At 38.6% G+C, this 23,337-nt stretch overlaps 1 protein-coding gene and 1 long non-coding RNA gene across 10 annotated transcripts in view; one reads left to right on the forward strand and one right to left on the reverse strand.

Moving 5' to 3' along the window:
• The window catches only part of LOC309664984, a 152,702-nt gene that overhangs the window by 88,971 nt on the left and 40,394 nt on the right, over positions 1–23,337 (forward strand). The gene's annotated exons all lie outside the window — the stretch shown is intronic.
• Positions 22,485–23,337, reverse strand: part of PIP5K1B (phosphatidylinositol-4-phosphate 5-kinase type 1 beta) — a 330,783-nt gene continuing 329,930 nt past the window's right edge. For all 6 annotated transcript variants that reach the window (XM_082471008.1, XM_082471013.1, XM_082471012.1 and 3 more), the window contains one exon: positions 22,485–23,238. In XM_082471008.1, coding sequence (XP_082327134.1) covers positions 23,236–23,238 — 3 coding nt within the window. In that variant the 3' untranslated portion in view covers positions 22,485–23,235. The remainder of the gene's footprint in view (positions 23,239–23,337) is intronic.

The following is a 23,337-nucleotide window of genomic DNA, read 5'->3' on the forward strand; positions in this document are numbered from 1 at the left end:
TTTCACTTTCAGATTTTTCGTCATTAGTGTATAGAAATGCAAGAGATTTCTGTGCATTAATTTTGTATCCTGCTACTTTACCAAATTCATTGATTAGCTCTAGGAGTTTTCTGGTAGCATCTTTAGGATTCTCTATGTATAGTATCATGTCATCTGCAAATAGTGACAGCTTTACTTCTTCTTTTCCAATTTGGATTCCTTTTATTTCTTTGTCTTCTCTGATTGCTGTGGCTAACACTTCCAAAACTATGTTGAATAATAGTGGTGAGAGTGGTCAACCTTGTCTTGTTCCTGATCTTAGTGGAAATGGTTTCAGTTTTTCACCATTGAGGACGATGTTGGCTGTGGGTTTGTCATATATGGCCTTTATTATGTTGAGGAAAGTTCCCTCTATGCCTACTTTCTGCAGGGCTTTTATCATAAATGGGTGTTGAATTTTGTCGAAAGCTTTCTCTGCATCTATTGAGATGATCATATGGTTTTTCTCCTTCAATTTGTTAATATGATGTATCACATTGATTGATTTGCGTATATTGAAGAATCCTTGCATTCCTGGGATAAACCCCACTTGATCATGGTGTATGATCCTTTTAATGTGCTGTTGGATTCTGTTTGCTAGTATTTTGTTGAGGATTTTTGCATCTATGTTCATCAGTGATATTGGCCTGTAGTTTTCTTTCTTTGTGACATCTTTGTCTGGTTTTGGTATCAGGGTGATGGTGGCCTCGTAGAATGAGTTTGGGAGTGTTCCTCCCTCTGCAATGTTTTGGAAGAGTTTGAGAAGGATAGGTGTTAGCTCTTCTCTAAATGTTTGATAGAATTCACCTGTGAAGCCATCTGGTCCTGGGCTTTTGTTTGTTGGAAGGTTTTTAATCACAGTTTCAATTTCAGTGCTTGTGATTGGTCTGTTCATATTTTCTATTTCTTCCTGGTTCAGTCTCGGCAGTTTGTGCATTTCTAAGAATCTGTCCATTTCTTCCAGGTTGTCCATTTTATTGGCATAGAGTTGCTTGTAGTAATCTCTCATGATCTTTTGTATTTCTGCAGTGTCAGTGGTTACTTCTCCTTTTTCATTTCTAATTCTATTGATCTGAGTCTTCTCCCTTTTTCTCTTGATGAGTCTGGCTAATGGTTTATCAATTTTGTTTATCTTCTCAAAGAACCAGCTTTTAGTTTCATTGATTTTTGCTATTGTTTCCTTCATTTCTTTTTCATTTATTTCTGACCTGATCTTTATAATTTCTTTCCTTCTGCTGGCTTTGGGGTTTTTTTGTTCTTCTTTCTCTAATTGCTTTAGGTGCAAGGTTAGGTTGTTTATTCGAAATGTTTCCTGTTTCTTGAGGTAGGCTTGTATTGCTATAAACTTCCCTCTTAGCACTGCTTTTGCTGCGTCCCATAGGTTTTGGGTCATCGTATCTCCATTGTCATTTGTTTCTAGGTATTTTTTGATTTCCCCTTTGATTTCTTCAGTGATCACTTCGGTATTAAGTAATGTATTGTGTAGCCTCCATGTGTTTGTATTTTTTACAGATCTTTTCCTGTAATTGATATCTAGTCTCATAGCGTTGTGGTTGGAAAAGATACTTGATACGATTTCAATTTTCTTAAATTTACCAAGGCTTGATTTGTGACCCAAGATATGATCTATCCTGGAGAATATTCCATGAGCACTTGAGAAAAATGTGTATTCTGTTGTTTTTGGGTGGAATGTCCTATAAATATCAATTAAGTCCATCTTGTTTAATGTATCATTTAAAGCTTGTGTTTCCTTATTTATTTTCATTTTGGATGATCTGTCCATTGGTGAGAGTGGGGAGTTAAAGTCCCCTACTATGATTGTGTTGCTGTCGATTTCCCCTTTTATGGCTGTTAGTATTTGCCTTATGTATTGAGGTGCTCCTATGTTGGGTGCATAAATATTTACAATTGTTATACCTTCCTCTTGGATCAATCCCTTGATCATTATATAGTGTCCTTCTTTGTCTCTTGTAATAGTCTTTATTTTAAAGTCTATTTTGTCTGATATGAGAATTGCTACTCCAGCTTTCTTTTGATTTCCATTTGCATGGAATATCTTTTTCCATCCCCTCACTTTCAGTCTGTATGTGTCTCTAGGTCTGAAGTGGGTCTCTTGTAGACAGCATATATATGGGTCTTGTTTTTGTATCCATTCAGCCAGCCTGTGTCTTTTGGTGGGAGCATTTAATCCATTTACATTCAAGGTAATTATCGATATGTATGTTCCTATTCCCATTTTCTTAAATGTTTTGGGTTTGTTATTGTAGGTGTTTTCCTTCTCTTGTGTTTCTTGCCTAGAGAAGTTCCTGTAGCATTTGTTGTAAAGCTGGTTTGGTGGTGCTGAACTCTCTCAGCTTTTGCTTGTCTGTAAAGGTTTTAATTTCTCCATCGAATCTGAATGAGATCCTTGCTGGGTAGTGTAATCTTGGTTGTAGGTTTTTCTCCTTCATCACTTTAAGTATATCCTGCCACTCCCTTCTGGCTTGCAGAGTTTCTGCTGAAAGATCAGATGTTAACCTTATGGGGATTCCCTTGTGTGTTATTTGTTTTTTTTCCCTTGCTGCCTTTAATATGTTTTCCTTATATTTAATTTTTGACAGTTTGATTAATATGTGTCTTGGTGTGTTTCTCCTTGGGTTTATCCTGTATGGGACTCTCTGTGCTTCCAGGACTTGATTAACTATTTCCTTTCCCATATTAGGGAAGTTTTCAACTATAATCTCTTCAAATATCTTCTCAGTCCCTTTCTTTTTCTCTTCTTCTTCTGGGACCCCTATAATTCGAATGTTGGTGCGTTTAATGTTGTCCCAGAGGTCTCTGAGACTGTCCTCAGTTCTTTTCATTCTTTTTTCTTTATCCTGCTCTGCAGTAGTTATTTCCACCATTTTATCTTCCAGGTCACTTATCCTTTCTTCTGCCTCAGTTATTCTGCTATTGATCCCATCTAGAGTATTTTTAATTTCATTTATTGTGGTTTTCATCATTGCTTGGTTCCTCTTTAGTTCTTCTACGTCCTTGTTAAATGTTTCTTGCATTTTGTCTATTCTATTTCCAAGATTTTGGATCATCCTTACTATCATTATTCTGAATTCTTTTTCAGGTAGACTACCTATTTCCTCTTCATTTGTTAAGTCTGGTATGTTCTGACCCTGCTCCTTCATGTGCTGTGTGTTTTTCTGTCGTCTCATTTTGCTTATCTTACTGTGTTTGGGGTCTCCTTTTCACAGGCTGCAGGTTCGTAGTTCCTGTTGTTTTTGGTATCTGTCCCCAGTGGCTAAGGTTGGTTCAGTGGGTTGTGTAGGCTTCCTGGTGGAGGGAACTAGTGCCTGAGCTCTGGTGGATGAGGTTGGATCTTGTCTTTCTGGTGGGCACGTCCACGTCTGGTGGTGTATTTTGGGGTGTCTGTGGCCTTATTATGATTTTAGGCAGCCTCTCTGCTAATGGATGGGGCTGTGTTCCTGTCTTGCTAGTTGTTTGGCATAGGGTGTCCAGCACTGTAGCTTGCCGGTCGTTGAGTGAAGCTGGGTCTTGATGTTGAGATGGAGATCTCTGAGAGATTTTTGCCGTTTGGTATTACGTGGAGCTGGGAGGTCTCTTGTGGACCAGTGTCCTGAAGTTGGCTCTCCCACCTCAGAGGCACGGCCCTGATGCCTGGCTGGAGCACCAAGAGCCTTTCGTCCACACGGCTCAGAGTAAAAGGGAGAAAAAATAGAAAGAAAGAAAGAAAGAGGCTATAATATAGTGAAGTAAAGTAAAGCTATTGTAAAGCAAAGCTATACAGACAAAATCGCACCCAGAAGCATATACATATACACTCACAAATAAAAGGAAAAGGGGAAAAATTAATATAGCCTGCTCCCAAAGTCCACCTCCTGAATTTGGGATGATTCGTTGTCTATTCAGGTATTCAACAGATGCAGGCACATCAAGTTGTTTGTGGAGTTTTAATCTGCTGCTTCTAAGGCTGCTGGGAGAGATTTCCCCTTATCTTCCCTGTTCGCACAGCTCCTGGGGTTCAGCTTTGGATTTGGTCCCGCCTCTGCGTGTAGGTCGCCTGAGAGCGTCTATTCCCCGCCCAGACAGGACGGGGTTAAAGGAGCAGCTGCTTCGGGGGCTCTGGCTCACTCAGGCCGCGGGGAGGGAGGTGTACAGAGGAGGCGGGGTGAGCCTGCGGCGGCCGAGGCCGGCGTGACGTTGCACCAGCCTGAGGCGGGCAGTGCGTTCTCCCGGGGAACTTGTCCCCGGATCACGGGACCCTGGCAGTGGCGGGCTGCACAGGCTCCCGGGAGGGGCGATGTGGAGAGTGACCTGTGCTCACACACAGGCTTTTTGGAGGCGGCAGCAGCAGCCCCAGCGTCTCACGCCCGTCTCTGTGGTCCGTGCTGATCGCCGCGGCTCGCGCCTTTCTCTGGAGTTCGTTTAGGCGGCACTCTGAATCCCCTCTCCTTGCCCTCAGCGAAACAAAGAGGCAAGAAAAAGTCTCTTGCCTCTTCGGCAGCTGCAGACTTTTTCCCGGTCTCCCTCCCAGCCAGCTGTTGTGCGCTAATCCCTTCAGGCTGTGTTCACGCCGCCAGCCTCAGTCCTCTCCCTGCGATCCGACCGAAGCCCGAGCCTCAGCTCCCAGCCCCGCCCGCCCCGGCGGGTGAGCAGACAAGCCTCTCGGGCTGGAGAGTGCTGGTCGGCACCGCTCCTCCGTGAGGGAACCTCTCCGCTTTGCCCTCCGCACCCCTGTGGCTGCGCTCTCCTCCGTGGCTCCGAAGCTTCCCCCCTCTGCCACCCGCAGTCTCTGCCCGCGAAGGGGCTTCCTAGTGCGTGGAAATCTTTCCTCCTTCACGGCTCCCTCCCACTGGTGCAGGTGCCGTCCCTATTCTTTTGTCTCTGTTATTTCTTTTTTCTTTTGCCCTACCCAAGTACGGGGGGAGTTTCTTGCCTTTTTGGAGGTCGGACGTTTTCTGCCAGCGTTCAGTGGGTGTTCTGTAGGAGCAGTTCCACGTGTAGATGTATTTCTACTGTATCTGTGGGAAGGAAGGTGATCTCCGCGTCTTACTCTTCCGCCATCTTCCCGAGGCCCCCCTGTTGGAAGATTTTTAATCACAGTTTCAATTTCATTACTTGTGATTGGCCTGTTCATATTTTGTATTTTTTCCTGGTTCAGTCTCTGGAGGTTGTGCTTTTCTAAGAATTTGTCCATGTCTTCCAGGTTGTCCATTTTATTGGCATAGAGTTGCTTGTAGTAGTCTCTTAGGATGCTTTGTGGTTCTGGGGTGTCTGTTGTAACTTCTCCTTTTTCATTTCTAACTTTATTGATTTGAGTCCTCTCCCTCTTTTTTCTTGATGAGTCTGACTAATGGTTTATCAATTTTGTTTATCTTCTCAAAGAACCAGGTTTTAGTTTTATTGATCTTTGCTATTGTTTTCTTTGTTTCTATTTCATTTATTTCTGCTCTGATCTTTATGATTTCTTTCCTTCTGCTAACTTTGGGTTTTGTTTGTTCTTCTTTCTCTAGTTCCTTTATGTGTAAGATTAGATTGTTTATTTGAGATTTTCTTGTTTCTTGAGGTAGGCTTGTATAGCTATAAACTTCCCTCTTAGAACTGCTTTTGCTGCATCCTATAGGTTTTGGGTCGTCGTGTTTTCATTGTCATTTGTTTCTAGGTATTTTTTGATTTCCTCTTTGATTTCTTCAGTGATCTCTTGGTTATTTAGTAACGTATTGTTTAGCCTCCATGTGTTTGTGTTTTTTACGTTTTTTTCCCTGTAATTGATTTCTAATCTCATAGTGTTGTGGTCAGAAAAGATGCTTGATATGATTTCAATTTTCTTAAATTTACTGAGGCTTGATTTGTGACCCAAGATGTGATCTATCCTGGAGAATGTTCCATGTGCACTTGAGAAGAAAGTGTAATCTGCTGTTTTTGGATGGAATGTTGTATAAATATCAATTAAATCTATCTGGTCTATTGTGTCATTTAAAGCTTGTGTTTCCTTATTAATTTTCTACGTGGATGATCTGTCCATTCGTGAAAGTTAGGTGTTAAAGTCCCCTACTATTATTGTGTTACTGTCAATTTCCTCTTTTAGAGCTGTTAGCAGTTGCCTTATGTATTGAGGTGCTCCTATGTTGGGTGTATATATATTTATAATTGTTATATCTTCTTCTTGGATTGATCCCTTGATCATTATGTAGTGTCCTTACTTGTCTCTTGTAACATTCTTTATTTTAAAGTCTATTTTATCTGATATGAGTATTGCTACTCCAGCTTTCTTTTGATTTCCATTTGCATGGACTATCTTTTTCCATTCCCTCACTTTCAGTCTGTATGTGTCCCTTGGTCTGAGGTGGGTCTCTTGTAGACAGTATATATATCGGCCTTGTTTTTGTATCCATTCAGCAAGCCTGTGTCTTTTGGTTGGAGCATTTAATCCATTTACATTTAAGTTAATTATCAATATGTATGTTCCTATTACCATTTTCTTAATTGTTTTGGGTTTGTTTTTGTAGGTCCTTTTCTTCTCTTGTGTTTCCCACTTAGAGAAGTTCCTTTAGCCTTTTTTGTAGAGGTGGTTTGGTGGTGCTGAATTCTCTTAGCTTTTGCGTGTCTGTAAAGCTTTTGATATTTCCATCGAATCTGAATGAGATCCTTACTGGGTAGAGTAATCTTGGTTGTAGGTTCTTTCCTTTCATCACTTTAAGTATATCATGCCACTCCCTTCTGGCTTGTAGAGTTTTTGCTGAGAAATCAGCTGTTAACATTATGGGAGTTCCCTTGTATTTTATTTGTCATTTTTCCCTTGCTGCTTTCAATAATTTTTCTTTGTCTTTAATTTTTGCCAATTTGATTCCTATGTGTCTCAGCATGTTTCCCTTTGGGTTTATCCTGTATGGGACTCTCTGTGCTTCCTGGACTTGTGTGGCTATTTCCTTTCCCATGTTAGGGAAGTTTTCGACTATAATCTCTTCAAATATTTTCTCGGGTCCTTTCTCTCTCTCTTCTCCTTCTGAGACCCCTATAATGTGAATGTTGTTGCGTTTAATGTTGTCCCAGAGGTCTCTTATTCTGTCTTCATTTCTTTTCATTCTTTTTTCTTTATTCTGTTCCACAGCAGTGAATTCCACCATTCTTTCTTCCAGGTCACTTATCTGTTCTTCTGCCTCAGTTATCCTGCTATTGATTCCTTGTTGTGTAGTTTTCATTTCAGTTATTGTATTGTTCATCTCTGTTTGTTTTTTCTTTAATTCTTCTAGTTCTTTGTTAAACATTTCTTGCATTTTCTCGATCTTTGCCTCTGTTCTTTTTCCGAGGTCCTGGATCATCTTCACTATCATTATTCTGAATTCTTTTTCTGGAAGATTGCCTATCTCCATTTCATTTAGTTGTTTTTCTGGGGTTTTATCTTGTTCCTTCATCTGGTACATAGCCCTCTGCCTTTTCACGTTGTCTATCTTTCTGTGAATGTGGTTTTTGTTCCACAGGCTGCAGGATTGTAGTTTTTCTTGCTTCTGCTGTCTGCCCTCTGGTGGACAAGGCTATCTAAGAACCTTGTGGAAGTTTCCTGATGGGAGGGACTGGTGGTGGGGAGAACTCGCTGTTGCTCTGGTAGGCAGAGCTCAGTAAAACTTTAATCCGCTTGTCTGCTGATGTGTGGGGCTGGGTTCCCTCCCTGTTGGTTGTTTGGCCTGAGGCGACCCAACACTGGAGCCTACCTGGGCTCTTTGTTGGGGCTAATGGCGGACTCTGGGAGGGCTCACGCCAAGGAGTACTTCCAACAGCTTCTGCTGCCAGTGTCTTTGTCCCTTGGTGAGCCACAGCTGCCCCCTGCCTCTGCAGGAGACCCTCCAACACTAGCAGGTAGGCCTGGTTCAGTCTCCTATGGGGTCAGTGCTCCTTCCCCTGGGTCCCGATGTGCACACTACTTTGTGTGTGCCCTCCAAGAGTGGAATCTCTGTTTCCCCCAGTCCTGCTGAAGTCCTGCAATCAAATCCCTCTAGCCTTCAAAGATTGATTCTCTAGGAATTCCTCCTCCCGTTGCCAGACCCCCAGGTTGGGAAGCCTGATGTGTGGCTCAGAACCTTCACTCCAGTGGGTGGACTTCTGTGGTATAAGTGTTCTCCAGTTTGTGAGTCACCCACCCAGCAGCCATGGGATTTGATTTTATTTTGATAGTGCCCCCTCCTACCATCTCATTGCGGCTTCTCCTTTGTCTTTGCATGTGGGGTATCTTTTTTGGTGAGTTCCATTTTCTTCCTGTTGATGATTGTTCAGCAGTTAGTTGTGATTCCAGTGTTCTTGAAAGAGGGAGTTAGAGCATGTCCTTCTACTCCGCCATCTTGAACCCGACTTTTTCAGAGATTATTTTGCAGCTGATCAGAAGGGCTGTCTCCACCCCCACCTCATGCTCAACATCTGGGGTTAGCTGTGGGCTCTGGTCTCTTCAGAAATGAACTGCCCGACCTTTGGTTTTCCTCCTGTTATGGTAACTAATCACTGTGACCTGAATTCTGTCACCAGCTGGATGGGTCTCTATTTTATTCTTTTTGATGCTATTGTAAATGGGATCATTTAAAAATTTCCTTTTAAGATAATTTGTGATCAGTGCATAGAAATGCTACTAATTTTTGTAGGTTAGTCTTGTATCCTGTAACTTCACTGAATTTGTAGGTTAGATCTAACAGTTTTTTTGTTTTTTGGTGGAATAATTAGGATTTTCTATATATAAAATCATGTCATCTGCAAATAGAGACAGCTTTACTTCTTCCTTTTGAATTCTGATGCCTTTTATTTCTATTTCTTGCCTGATTGCTCTGGAGTGGACTTTCAGTACCATGTGGAATAGGAGTAGTGAGAGTGGGCACCCTTGTCCTATTCCTGATGTAGAGGAAAAGCTTTAAACCTTTCCCTATCAAGTATGATGTTAGCTGTGGCCTTGTCATATATGGTCTTTATTATGTTGGGGTCCATTTCTTCTATACCTAATTTGTCAAGAATTTTTATCATGAAAGGGTTTAGAATTTTGTGAAATGCATTTTCTCTGTCTATTCAGATGATCATATGATTTGTTTCTTTCATTCTGTTATGGTGATGTATCTCACTGATTTTGTGTATGTTGAACCATCTTTCAATCCCAGGGGTAAATCCCTCTTGATCATTGTGTATTATCCTTTTAATATACTGCTGAATTCAGTTTGCTAGTAGTTTGCTGAGAATATTTGCATCTATATTCACCAGGGATATTGGCCTGTAGTTTTCTTTTCTGGTAGTGTCCTTTCCTGGCTTTGGTATCAGGGTGATGCTGACCTCATAAAATGAGTTTGGGAGTATTTCCACGTCTTTAATTTTGGGGGGAGAGTTTGAAAAGTATTGGCATCAGTTCCTTAAATGTTGGTAAAATACACCAGTGAAGCCATCTGGACCTGGTCTGGGAAGATCCCAAATGCCACGGAGCAACTAAGCCCATGTGCCACAACTACTGAGCCTGTGCTCTAGAGCCCGTGAGCCACAACTACTGAGCCTACATGCCATAACTACTGAAGCCCATGCACCTAGAACCCGTGCTCCGCAACAAGAGAAGCTACCGCAATGAGAAGCCCACCCACCAGACCAGGGATCGGACCTGTGTCCCCTGCATTGGCAGGCAGATTCTTAACCACTGCACCACCAGGGAAGCCCATACATCCTATTTTAAACTGATAAAAACTTAACTTCAATAGAGTTCCTTAACTTCCCAATTTTACTTCTCCTCCCCATCACATTTTAGATCATTAATATTAGATATTTTTTGTATTATATAGCTAACTACAGACTGTTGTAGCTATGGTTATTTTTACATTTGTTTTTTTTTTAAACTTTTTATTTTATATTGGAGTATAGTTGATTAACAATCTTGTGATAGTTTCAGGTGTACAGCAAAGTGGTTCAGTTATACATATACATGTATCTATTTTTCAAATTCTTTTTCCATTTAGGGTGCTACATAATATTGAGCAGAGTTCCCTATGCTATACAGTAGGTCCTTGTTGGTTTTTACATTTGTTTTTAACTTTTAAATTAAAGTGGTAAGTGAATTACACACCACCATACAATATTATAGAATCTAACTTTGACTATATATTTGCCGTACCAGTGAGTTTTAGGTTGCCTTCTTAAATTTTTATGATGTTAATTAAAGTCCTTTTATTTCAACTTAAAGGACTCCCTTTTAGCATTTCTTATAAGACAGGTATAATGAGTATAAACTCCCTCAGCTTTTGTTTGTTTGGGGAAGTCTTTATCTCTCCTTTATTTCTGAAAGACAGTTTTACTAGGTATAGATTTTTTTGTTCACAGTTTTTTTTCTTCAGTATTTTGAATATATCGTCCCATTATCTCCTGGTCTGAAAAGCTTTTGTGGAGAAATTTGCCAATAATCTTATGGGACTTCCCTTGTATGTAACTCCTCTTCAGAATTCTTTCATTGTCTTTGATTTTTTAAAATTGAAGTATAGTTGCTTTGAAATACAGTGTTTCAGGTGTACAGCATAGTGATTCAATATTTATCAGATTATATTCCATTATAGGTAATTACAGATAATGGGTATAGTTTCCTGTGCTATACAGTAAATCCCTGTTGCTTATCTATTTTATATATAGTAGTTTGTATCTGTTTATCCCGTATGCATAATTTGTCCCTCCCTACTTCCTTCTCCCCTTTGGTAACCACAAGTTTGTTTTCTATGTCTGTGACTCTGTTTCTGTTTTGTATATACATTCATTTGTATTATTTTTTAGATTCCACATATAAATGATATCATATGGTATTTGTCTTTTTCTGTATGACTTATTTGACTAAGCATAATCTTTCGGTTCGTCCATGTTACTACAAATGGCAGTATTTCATTCTTTTTCATGATATGTATCTATATCTATCTGTCTATCTCTATCTATCTATCTATCATCTATCTATCTATCTATCTATCTATCTATCTATCTATCTATCTATCTATCTATGTATATCTCTCACATCTTCTTAATCTAATCATATGTTGATGTGCACTTGGGTTGCTTCCATGTCTTGGCTATTGTAAATAATGCTTCTATGAACATTGGGATGCATGTATATTTTTGAATTAGTGTTTTTGATTTTTCTGGATATATAACCAGGATTGGAATTGCTGGATCATATGGTAATCCTATTTTTAGTTTTCTGAGGAACCTCCATACTGTTTTCCATAGTGGCTGCACCAATTTACATTCCCATGAACAGTGTTCAAGGGTTCCCTTTTCTTCACATCCTTGCCAACATTTGGGAAGTTTGAGAAGGATTGGTATCAATTCTTTAAGTGTTTGGTCAAATTCACCAGTGAAGCCAGCGAATGAAAGCCTGGACTTTTATTGGGCAGTTTTTGGATACTGATTGAATCTCCTTAGTAATTGGTCTGTTCATATTTTCTGTTTCTTAATGATTCAGTCTTGGTAGGTTGTAGGTTTCTAGAAATTTATCCATTTCTTCTAGGTTGTCAAATTTGTTGGCATACAATTGTTCATACTAGTCTCTTATGATCCTTTGTGTTTCTGTGGTATCAGTTGTAATACCTTTCATTTCCTAGTTTATCTATTTTTTGACTCCTCTTTTTTCTTGGAAAGTTGAACTAAAGGTTTGTCTACTTTGTTTATTGTTTCAGAAAACCAGCTTTTGGTTTCATTGATCTTTTCTCTTGTCTTCCTTGTCTCTATTTCATTCATTTTTTTCCCCCTGATCTTTGTTATTGCCTTCCTACTACTAACTTTGGGCTTAGTTTTTAATTTTCTAGTTCCTTAAGACATAAAGTTAGGTTGTTTAAGGTCTTTCTTGTTTCTTTTTTTTTAACTAAATTTATTTATTTTTCTATTTATTTTTGGCTGTGCTGGGTCTTCATTGCTGCGCACGGGCTTTCTCTAGTTGCAGTAAGTTGGGGCTACTCTTCGTTGCAGTGTGCAGGCTTCTCATTGTGGTGGCTTCTCTTGTTGCAGAGCACAGGCTCTAGGTGCACAGGCTTCAGTAGTTGTGGCACGTAGGCTCAGTAGTTGTGGCTCGCGGGCTCTAGAGTGCAGGCTCAGTAGTTGTGGTGCATGGGCTTAGTTGCTCTGCAGCCTGTGGGATCTTCCTGGACCAGGGCTTGAACCCGTGTCCCCTGCATTGGCAGGCGGATTCTTAACCACTGTGAAACCAGGGAAGTCCCTCTTTCTTGTTTCTTAATGTAGGCATTTATCACTATGAATTTCTCTCTTAGAACTGCTTTTGCTGCATGCCATAAGATTTGATATGTTGTATTTCCATTTTCATTTCTCTCTAGATATTTTTTTGATTTCTCTTCATTTCTTCTTTGACCCATTGGTTGTTCAGGAGCATGTTGTGCAGTCTCCATGTATTTCAGAATTTTCCAGTCTTCTTCTTGTCATTGATTTCTATTTTCATACCATTGTGGTCAGAAAAGATGCATGACTTTTTTCAATCTTCTTAAAATTATTGACTTGTTCTGTGGCAGTCTGTCTAGTCTTATATGTAGCTTAAGTCCAATCTTTCTTTATAGATTTTCTGTCTTTATGATCTACCCATCGATAAAAGTGAGGTGTTGAAGTGCTCTTCTATTATTGTATTGCTGTCTATTTCTCCCTTTAGGTCTGTTAACACATTTTTGCTGGAGACGTATTACGGCCACAGGTGTTTGTTTCTGCAAAAATCCCCCAGTCAATAATGTGTTAATATTTGCTTTATATATTTAGGTAGTCCTATGTTGAGTGCATAAATAGTTACAAATGTTGTATCCTCTTGTTGGATTGACCCCTTTATCATCACATGATAACCTTCTTTGTCTCTTATTACAATCTTTATCTTAAAGTCCATGTTTTTTTCTGATATGAGTATAGCTACCCCAGCTTTCTTTCAGTTTCCATTTGCATGGAATATTTTTCTTTTCATCTTTCACTGTATTCTTAGAGTTGAAGTGAGTCTCTTAAAGGCAGCATATAGTTGGGCCTCATTATCGTTTTTTAATCCATTCAACCATACTACCTCTTTTGACTGGAGAAATCAGGTCATTTACATTTAAAGTAACTGTTGATAGATACAGGCTTATTGCCATTTAAAAATTGTTTTCTGGCTGTTTTATATTTCCTTTGTTTCTTTCTTTTGCTCTCTTCTTTTGTGATTTAGTGATTTTCTATAGTGGTATACTTAGATTCCTTTCTCTTTATCATTTGTGTATCTACTGTAGGGTTTTGCTTTGTGGTTACCATGAGACTTACATAAAACATCTAAGAGTTTTAATAGTCTACTTTATGTATGTTTTAAAATTAACTGGTTAAAATTTTTAAAAAATTACATACAGTAAAATTCAATTTTTTCTTTTGGTGAACAATTCTATGAGTTTTAACACATATGTAATTTTGTGTAACCACAACCATAATCAAGATAGAGAACAGTTCCTTTGCCCCCAAATTGCCTCATGCTGCCCCTATTTTAGTTGGCAATCACTGACCTGTTCTCTAACCCCATCATTTTGCCTTTTCTAGAATGTCATATAAATGAATTCCTTCAGTAAGTGACCTGTAGGGTCTAGCTTCTTTCACTCAGCATAATGCCTTTTAGATTCATCCATATTTTTGAGTGTGTCAATAGTTCTTTTTTTTTTTTTTTTGTAAGTTTCTTTTTTTTTTTAATTAATTTATTTTTGGCTGTTTTGGGTCTTCGTTTCGGTGCAAGGGCTTTCTCTAGTTGCGGCAAGTGGGGGCCACTCTTCATCGCGGTGCGCGGGCCTCTCACTATCACGGCCTCTCTTGTTGGGAGCACAGGCTCCAGACGCGCAGGCTCAGTAGTTGTGGCTCACGGGCCTAGTTGCTCCGCAGCATGTGGGATCTTCCCAGACCAGGGATCAAACCCGTGTCCCCTGCGTTGGCAGGCAGATTCTCAACCACTGCGCCACCAGGGAAGCCCCAATAGTTCTTTTCTTTTTATTGCTATGTATCATTTCATTGTATGAATGAACCACAGTTTGTTTATCCATTCACCCATTGTGGGACATTTGGGTTGTTTTCAGTTTTTGGTGAATGTTAATAAAGCTGTTATAAGCATTCATGTACAAGTGTTTATGCAAATGTAAGTTTTCAATTTTCTAAGGTAAATACCAGGAGTTGAATTGCTGTGTCATATGATAAGGGTATGTTTAACTTTATTAGAAACTGACACATTTTTCCCTAGTGGCTGTACCATTTTGCATTCGCAACAGCAAAGTATGGCAGTTAGAATTGCTTTGCATTCTTACAAAAATTTAGCCATTTTAATATATGTGTAGTAGCATGTCATTATAGGTTTTTTAAAAAATTAATTAATTTATTTATTTTTGGCTGTGTTGGGTCTTTGTTTCTTTGCGAGGGCTTTCTCTAGTTGCAGCAAGTGGGGGCCACTCTTCATCGCGGTGTGCGGGCCTCTCACTATCGCGGCCTCTCTTGTTGTGGAGCACAGGCTCCAGACGCGCAGGCTCAGTAGTTGTGGCTCACGGGCCTAGTTGCTCCGCAGCATGTGGGATCTTCCCAGACCAGGGATCAAACCCGTGTCCCCTGCGTTGGCAGGCAGATTCTCAACTACTGCGCCACCAGGGAAGCCCGTTATTATAGTTTTAATTTGCATTTCCCTAATGACTGATGATGTTGAGCATCTTTTCTTGTTCTTATTTGCCAACCATATATTTTCTCTGAAGTGTCTGTTTAAATCTTTTGCTCATTTCTTTTTCAGTTTTAATAAACTTCTTTGAAAATAATATCAGATTTACAGAAAATTTGCAAAGACAGAACAGAGTTTCTTTCTTTTTCTTCTTCTTTTTTTTAATTGGAGTATAGTTGTACAGTGTTAGTTTCTACTGTACAGCAAAATGAAGTAGAGTTCCCTGTGCTATACAGCATGTTCTCATTAGTTATTATTTTATACATATTAGTGTATATATGTCAATCCCAATCTCCCAATTCATCCCACTCCCCCTTCCCCTACCTTGGTGTCCATACATTTGTTCTGTACATATGTGTGTCTATTTCTTCCTTGCAAACTGGTTCATCTGTACCATTTTTCTAGATTCCACATATATGCGTTAATAAACGGTATTTGTTTTTCTCTTTTTGACTTGCTTCACTCTGTATGACAGTCTCTAGGTCCATCCACGTCTCTACAAATGACCTAATTTTGTTCCTTTTTATGGCTGAGTTATATTCCATTGTATGTATATTCCACATCTTTATCCATTCATCTGTCAGTGGACATATAGGTTGCTTCCATGACCTGGCTTTTGTAAATAGTGCTGCAATGAACATTGGGGTGAATGTGTCTTTTTGAATTATGGTTTCTCTGGGTATATGCCCAGTAGTGGGATTTCTGGGTCATATGGTAATTCTATTTTTAGTGTTTTAAGGCACCTCCATACTGTTCTCCATAGTGGCTATATCAATCTACATTCCCACCAACAGTGCAAGAGGGTTCCCTTTTCTCCACACCCTCTCCAGCATTTATTGTTTGTATATTTTCTGATGATACCCATTCTAACCAGTGTGAGGTGATACCTCATTGTAGTTTTGATTTGCATTTCTCTAGTAGTTAGTGATGTTTAGCATCTTTTCATGTGCCTCTTGGCCATCTGTATGTCTTCTTTGGAGAAATGTCTATTTAGGTCTTCTGCCCATTTTTGGATTGGGTTCTTTGTTTTTTTGATATTGAGCTGCATGAGCTCTTTGTATATTTTGGAGATTAATCCTTTGTCCGTTGATTCGTTTCCCAATAGTTTCTCCCATGCTGAGGGTTGTCTTTTCGTGTTGTTTATGGTTTCCTTTGCTGTGCAAAAGCTTTTAAGTTTCATTAGATCCCATTTGTTTATTTTTGCTTTTATTTCCATTTCTCTAGGAGGTGGATCAAAAAGGATCTTGCTGTGGTTTATGTCAAAGAGTGTTCTTCCTATGTTTTCCTCTAAGAGTTTATAGTGTCTGGTCTAACATTTAGGTCTTTAATCCATTTTGAGTTTACTTTTGTGTATAGTGTTAGGGAGTGTTCTAATTTCATTCTTTTACATGTAGCTGTCCAGTTTTCCCAGCACCACATATGGCTTGTGGGATCTTACGTCTCCAACCAGGGATCAAACCCAGGCCATGGCAGTGAAAACGCCGAGTCCTAACCACTGGACTGCCAGGGCATTCCCTAGAACAGAGTTTCTATATACCACTTACCCAGTTTCTCTTGAGTCATACTTACATAAGATGCTAATATTATTTTTTCCAAACTCAGTGTTGTCTTTTGTACAATACCATTAACTAAATTTCAGACTTTATTCAGATTTCACCAGTTGTTGTTTTTTTCCTGTTAATAACCTTCCCCACCTCTACCCCTTTGCCCCCTGCTCCAGGCTCAGATCCAGTATACCTAGAGTTAATTTTCTGTCCTTATTTTATAAGTCTTTTGGGTATCTTTACCTTCTTGGAGAAGTTGTGTCTAGAGCCATCTGACCTACTCCAATCTGGAGTGATTTATTTATAGATCTCCTCCATTGTTGCCATGTTGGGATTTCCCTTTATGTTCATCCTGGGGATTCCTTTCACCTTCCTCTTGGGTTGGATCTCTTGATTTCTGGATCCAATGGCTTTCTATTTCATGGCTTTCTATTTCTTGGTTTACTATCTCATTTTGGTTAAACACATCTTTTGGGAGTTTCTAGATAAAGGGAAGATGGAAATGATTTTTGCATAGATAATTTTATTCTACCCTCACTTTTAATTGGTTTTCCAGGGTGTGATGATTAATTTTATGTATCAAATTGGCTAGGGTAGAGCACCCAGTTATTTTATCAAAAACTAATATAGGTATTGCTGTGAAAATATTTTATAGATGTAATTGAGGTCTTTAATCAGTTGACTTTAAGTAAAGGAGATTACCCTCAATAATATGGGCGGGCCTGATCCAATCAAGTGAAGGCCTTATAGCAAAAACTGAAGTTTCCTCAAAAAGAAGAAATTCTGCCTCAGGATTGCTCTATTAACCCACGCCTGAGTTTCCAGCCTGCCCTGTGAATTTCAGAATTGTCTTTCCCCACAGTTGTGTGAGCCCGTTTCTTAAAATAAATCTGTTATCCATGTCTATGTCTCTACTATTCTATTTCTCTAGAGAACACTGACTAATACACAGGGTATAGAATTATAGGTTAGCAATACATTTCTCTCAGAATCTTGAAGGCACAGTTCCATTGGTTTCTAGCTACCAGTATGCTGTTGAGAAATTTGATACAATTTTGACCCTTGAGCCTTTATATAAAATTAATTTTACTCTGAAAGCTTGTAGAATCTTGTCATCATCCTTGGTGGTCTGAAATTGCATGGTAAGGTTCATTTTCATCCATTGTTCTGGGTGCTCAGAGTCCCTTTCAATCTGGAAACTCACATCCTTTAGCTCTGGGAAATTTTCCTGACATTTGTTTGAGGATTTTCTTAACATCCATTGTCTAATTTTCTCTTTCTGGAAGTCCTATTATTTGGATATTGGATCTAGTGGAATGGTCTTCAAGTTTTCTTATTCCATTTCACCTATTTTTAATCTTTTTGAGATGTATCTTGAACCTTATTTCCTAATCACTCTCTCAAGTAGATCCTAATTTCTGCCATCATGCTTTTAATTTCCAAGAGCTCTTTTATGTTTTCAGAATGTTCATTCTTTTTCCATATATTTATTTAATCACTTAAAAACTAGAATATATATTGAAATCCTTATCTGTCTGCCCCAAACAATGAATATTATAAATTATCGTTTTCTTTGTTATAAAACTGAAAACAGAAAGTTAAATTTGTATGATTTCTGGAATATTTTGGTCCATAAAATTTAGCAATGCAAATGCACTGCACAAAAATTTTGAATGCTACAGTTTAATTTTTGTTTCATGCATAAGAAAATTAACTTAAATAAAACAAAAGAAAATTCTGTTAAGTATTGATATCCCTAGTTAGTAAGTATTTACTAACAGACTAAATAAATGCTTCTGTGATGCTTACATTATGGAAATGCCTTGTTTTGTTTGGTGAAGCATAACACATGTCCTTGAATGTGTTTTCAATGCATAGATGCTATTCTTACTGATTATTTTTGCATTTAATTCCATCTACTTATGCAAACATTTGGGTATGCTATCTCATTTTTCTTAACTGCTACACTAATCCTAGTTAATCCTAGATCTTTTTCCATGGGTTTATTAACATGCCAAGATGTATCAGTTCAATATGTAGTCTTGTAATTTTAACAACTACTGTTTTCATACTTTCTTATTCTCATTTAACACATGCAGCTCTAAGTTCTTATCTAAACTGCAACTATCTTTTTTTGTTTCCTACTTTTTCCCTGCATAAATCTCTCCCTTTGTCACAGTGCTCTTTTTTTTTTGTCTGCATAGAACCTTCATATATGAGGTTATATAACATATATAGGTTATATACATATGTAGGTTGCTACATATACAATGTTATATAGTATAGTAGTTAGAAGTGTGGGCTCTTAAAGTTGGCTAGACTCCCTGCATTTATTTATTAATTAAAATTTTTATTGGAGTATAATTGATTTACAATGTTGTGTTTGTTAGTTTCAGGTGTACAGCAAAGTGAATCAGCCATACATATACACATATCCAATTTTTAATTTTTTTAATTAATAATTTTTTGGGGTGCTTTATACATTCTATTATTTATATATAATATAGGTTATTAAATTATGTTTGCTCAAGACCACTGTGCCTATTAAATGATATACTGTATGTAAAGAAGCTAGAACATAAAAAATTAGTATGGGTTCTTATAAGGTTAGAAAGGGGGAGAGGAAGAATTGGTCATCTGCATTCCTTTTTTTCATTTTCTAACTTGATGTGTATCACCTCCACATTCTTGTCCCCAAAGTTTTCAAAAATACTAACTCCAACATGATGTAAAGGATATCTACTCTTTTTTAGATTCTTTTCCCATATAAGCCGTTACAGAGTATTGAGTAGAGTTTCCTGTGCTATAAAGTAGGTCCTTATTAGTTATCTATTTTATGTATAGTAGTATGTATGTCAATCCCAATTTCCCAATTTATCCCTCCCCCCACTTACCCACTGGTAACCATAAGTTTGTTTGCTACATCTGTGACTCTATTTCTGTTTTGTAAATAAGTTCATTTGTACCCTTTTTTTAGATTCCACATATAAGTGATATCAGATATTTGTCTTTCTCTATCTGACTGACTTCACTCAGTCTGACAATCTCTAGGTCCATTCATGTTGCTGCAAATGGCATTATTTTGTTCTTTTTTATGGATGAGTAATATTCTATTGTATATATATACCACATCTTTATCCATTCCTCTGTCGATGGACATTTAGGTTGCTTCCATGTCCTGGCTATTGTAAATAGTGCTGCAGTGAACATTGGGGTGCATATATCTTTTCGAATTATGATTTTCTTCAGGTATATGCTGAGGAGTGGGACTGCAGGAACATATGGTAGTTCTATTTTTAGTTTTTAAAGGAACCTCCATACGGTTCTCCATAGTGGCTATACCAATTTACATTCCCACCAACAGTGTAGGAGGGTTCCCTTTTCTCCACACTCTCTCCAGCATTTCTTGTTTGTAGATTAAAAAAAAAATTTTTTTTAAGTATTTTAAAAAAAATTTATTTTTGGCTGCGTTGGGTCTTCGTTGCTGTGCGTGGGCTTTCTCTAGTTGCGGTCTCCATAGAGTGGGGGCTACTCTTTGTTGCGGTGCACAGGCTTCTCATTGCTGTGGCTTCTCTTGTTGCAGAGCACGGTCTCTAGGCACACAGGCTTCAGTAGTTGTGGTTCGCGGGCTCTAGAGTGCAGGCTCAGTAGTTGTGGCGCACGGGCTTAGTTGCTCCATGGCATGTGGGATCTTCCTGGACCAGGGCTTTATCTCGTGTCCCCTGCATTGGCAGGCGGATTCTTAACCACTGTACCACCAGGGAAGCCCTGTAGATTTTTTTGATGATGGCCATTCTGACTGGTGTGAGGTGATACCTCATTGCAGTTTTGATTTGCATTTCTCTAATGATTACTGATGTTGAGCATCTTTTGATGTGCTTTTTGGCCATCTGTAAAATGTTCATTTTTGTCACAGCATCCTGATCATGCTTCATGGATGCTGTATAATTTATTATCTTTGAAGATGTATGGTAATTTTTGTTTTGAAGTTTACTTCTTGCAGTCCTTGTTTACCCCAGAGGCAATTTTCTGTTTGTATATTTCAGTCTCATTGTAGAGAATTTCCTTAGATGTCTTGTGATATTTGGTTGGCTGTGCATTGAGTGGGCACTAAAATGTGAGTGAGCACTGGGTGTGGGGGGTGTAGTGGAACTTCACTGTAAGGTGCCTTGGCTGAGTCAGTTGTTGGGGAAATCTCCAGTGTTATTACCTTTAAGCTTTCCCCCTTGGTAAGGTAACTATATAATTTGTGGTAAAAAATGGAACATCTTTGAGAGTGAAAGTATATACTGTTATTACGCCTGAGTGTCCAGCATAAACTCAGACTATCTTAGGCAAATTAGCGTATGGTCATCTACTTCCTGGTAGTGATATTTTTTTCAGAGAAAATTCTTCCACACCCAGTATGGGTGCTAGAAGTCAAGCTGTCTGCATCTAGGAACTGTGTGGAGGAAGAGGTCTAGGGACTCATTATTTATCTTTCAGTGCACACGCTTATGGCCCCAAATTGTAAACTACCCAAATGTCAATCAGCAATAGAGTAGAAAATTGTGGGATAATCATACAGCGGAATACTACTCAGCAATGAAAAAGAATGTGCTTTCACTGTATACAATGAAATGAATGGTTCTCATACAGTGTTGAACAACAATAACACCAAAAAGCCAGATAAAGAGGACATACTCTATTACTCTATATGAAGTTCAAGAACTGGCAAAACTAATCCATGATGATAGAAGTAATAATAATGGTTACCTTTGGGGCACTGATGGGGAGGCATCAATCCTACCAATGGTATTGATGGGGAGGGGGCATGAAAGAGCCTGTAGGTTAGCTGGAAATATTCTATCTCTTGTTCTAGGTGCTGCTTACAAGGGTATGTGTATATATGTAAAAAATCATTGAATCATACAATTAATAGTTGTGCACTCTATTATATTTAAGTTATACCTCAATTTTTAAACAAAGGTACAGAGTGTTGAGGTTTTGTGAGACAGGTGAGTTTACCACAGACTGGCCAAGGGTGATGGTGGTGGGGGGGAGAGAGGATTGGGCATTATGGACAGCTTCACGGCATTGAAATAGCATTTGAGTTAAGCCTTAAAATAGTGGTTCTCAACAGTTCTTGGGTCAAAGTCACTGTGAATTTGATGGAAATTATTGTCTTTCTCATCATGAAAAAAGCCCCTATATACACAAAGGCAGACCCAACTTGTGTATATTATTTCATGGTCCTATTAATATCCATCTGTGACCCTCCTAAGAATCAATGGGTCCTGGGCTTAAGGACCCCTGCTTAGATAAATGGATACAAATGGGAGGGGGAAGAGTAGGATTACAGCTAAGTAAACCCCTATAGTAAGATCGGGCATCTGCCAGCACATATGGATACCAGGCAGAGAGAGGCAAAGAATCCTCCACAATCCACTTCAGTAAAATTTCCCATTGACAGCCCAACCCAGGATAAATTCCCAGCACCAACTCTGCAGATGAAATTAATACTTATATTGAGTAACCATGGCTCCAAGCTGTATTTACAAAAGCTAATATTATGTTTGCTTATGAGAATCAGCTTGCTTTAACTTGAAGTATTTTACACTGAGCATCTTAATCATCAGGAATGTCTTTTTGCTTTCTAATGATTTTTTCTGCAGTGTATGATTATGCAGCCTCTTAACCTTCTGCTGCTTGGGACACTCATATGATACTGTAGATGTATTAACCGCTTAAATATTCATTGCCCCTCTCTGCTGAGTCTATTCCTATGTGAAAAGTACACTTCCCAACACTTTGACGACAGACTTGTCAATGTCATTTGCTTTGGCCAGTGGAATGTGAGAAGTTCTGTAAACCATGTTTAAGCAGAAGCTTTATGAGCTCCCATGGTTCCACTACCACATTTTTTCTTCTGCCATAAAAGTGGCATGTCCTAGATAGGGGTTGCTCTGGATCCCAATCCAGAGATTTGGGGATTGTTTGTTACCACAACATAACATAGTGAAAGCTGACTAACACACCAGGACATTTGGGAAAGTCTCTTGAACAAGTTGAGCAGAATCTGCTATTGAGTCTTTTCTCAGGGCCCGGGGAGTTTTCTCTCCATTTTCATCTATTAATCACGAGAGTCAGTTTATTTAGGATTCCAGAATATGTAAAAGTGAGGGGTATCCAAGTTACTTCTTTTTTATTAACAAAAGAAAGAAATGTAAAGACCATAAACCATTGGAATTAATATAATACCACAATTGAGAACAAAATATTTTATTTCTCTCAATAAAACTATAGTTTACAATAGTATTTACTAAATAAATTATATAATCTCTTTTACAAGCAATAAACTAAATCACAAATATTTCAAAGACAATGTATGTACACGACATAAGGCCTTTTATAAATAGCTTTGCTTTTCCCATTTCACTAGTAAACAGTGAAAAAATCTTTATAGAAGCTAATTTTCTATAAAGTATATGCAGACCTATTACACTGATCTTTATATGAAACCAATTTAAACTTTTAATGACATGGGCTATGATTATAACTTTGAAAAAGAGCATAATTCAGACTTTATTTACCATTTTGCATGGATAGATTTTTAAAAAATATATAAGCAGATTACATATGTTGCTTATGGATAATCACTGGATGCATGCAAAATGAAATAATGCAAGTGTCAATAGTAAAATAGCACTTCCAAGTCCAAAAAGGTGATTGGCAATGGTATAGAAAGCAGCTTAAATAGAGTTCATGCAGTTCTTCACAGTTCAGCAAGCAACAGCAAATGACAGAAGAGTGTGGTATTTTTCACATCACATCTGCTGATCAGCCTCTCAGCCAAGGCTCCCCTGACATCTCGCAAACTCCAAGTCCAGTTGATTATGACTCTGTGTGTAGTGGGGCTCAGCCAAGTTTCCTTTGGGAAATTGTGGAGTGGAGAAACTTCTCTCCCACAACCGTGTTCCTGCCTCATCCATCTGCTTAGGTGGTCACCATTTTCACTTACTGGGGGAGAAAAAAAGAAAGCAGATGTAAGACTAAGTTTTGGCATCAATTTATAATGGCGCCTCATGATTGCGAACACAGGTTCATTCTTTCTTCCAA

Source organism: Balaenoptera physalus (assembly GCF_965194825.1).
Source record: "Balaenoptera physalus genome assembly, chromosome: 7".
Classification (NCBI taxonomy): Eukaryota; Metazoa; Chordata; class Mammalia; order Artiodactyla; family Balaenopteridae; genus Balaenoptera; species Balaenoptera physalus.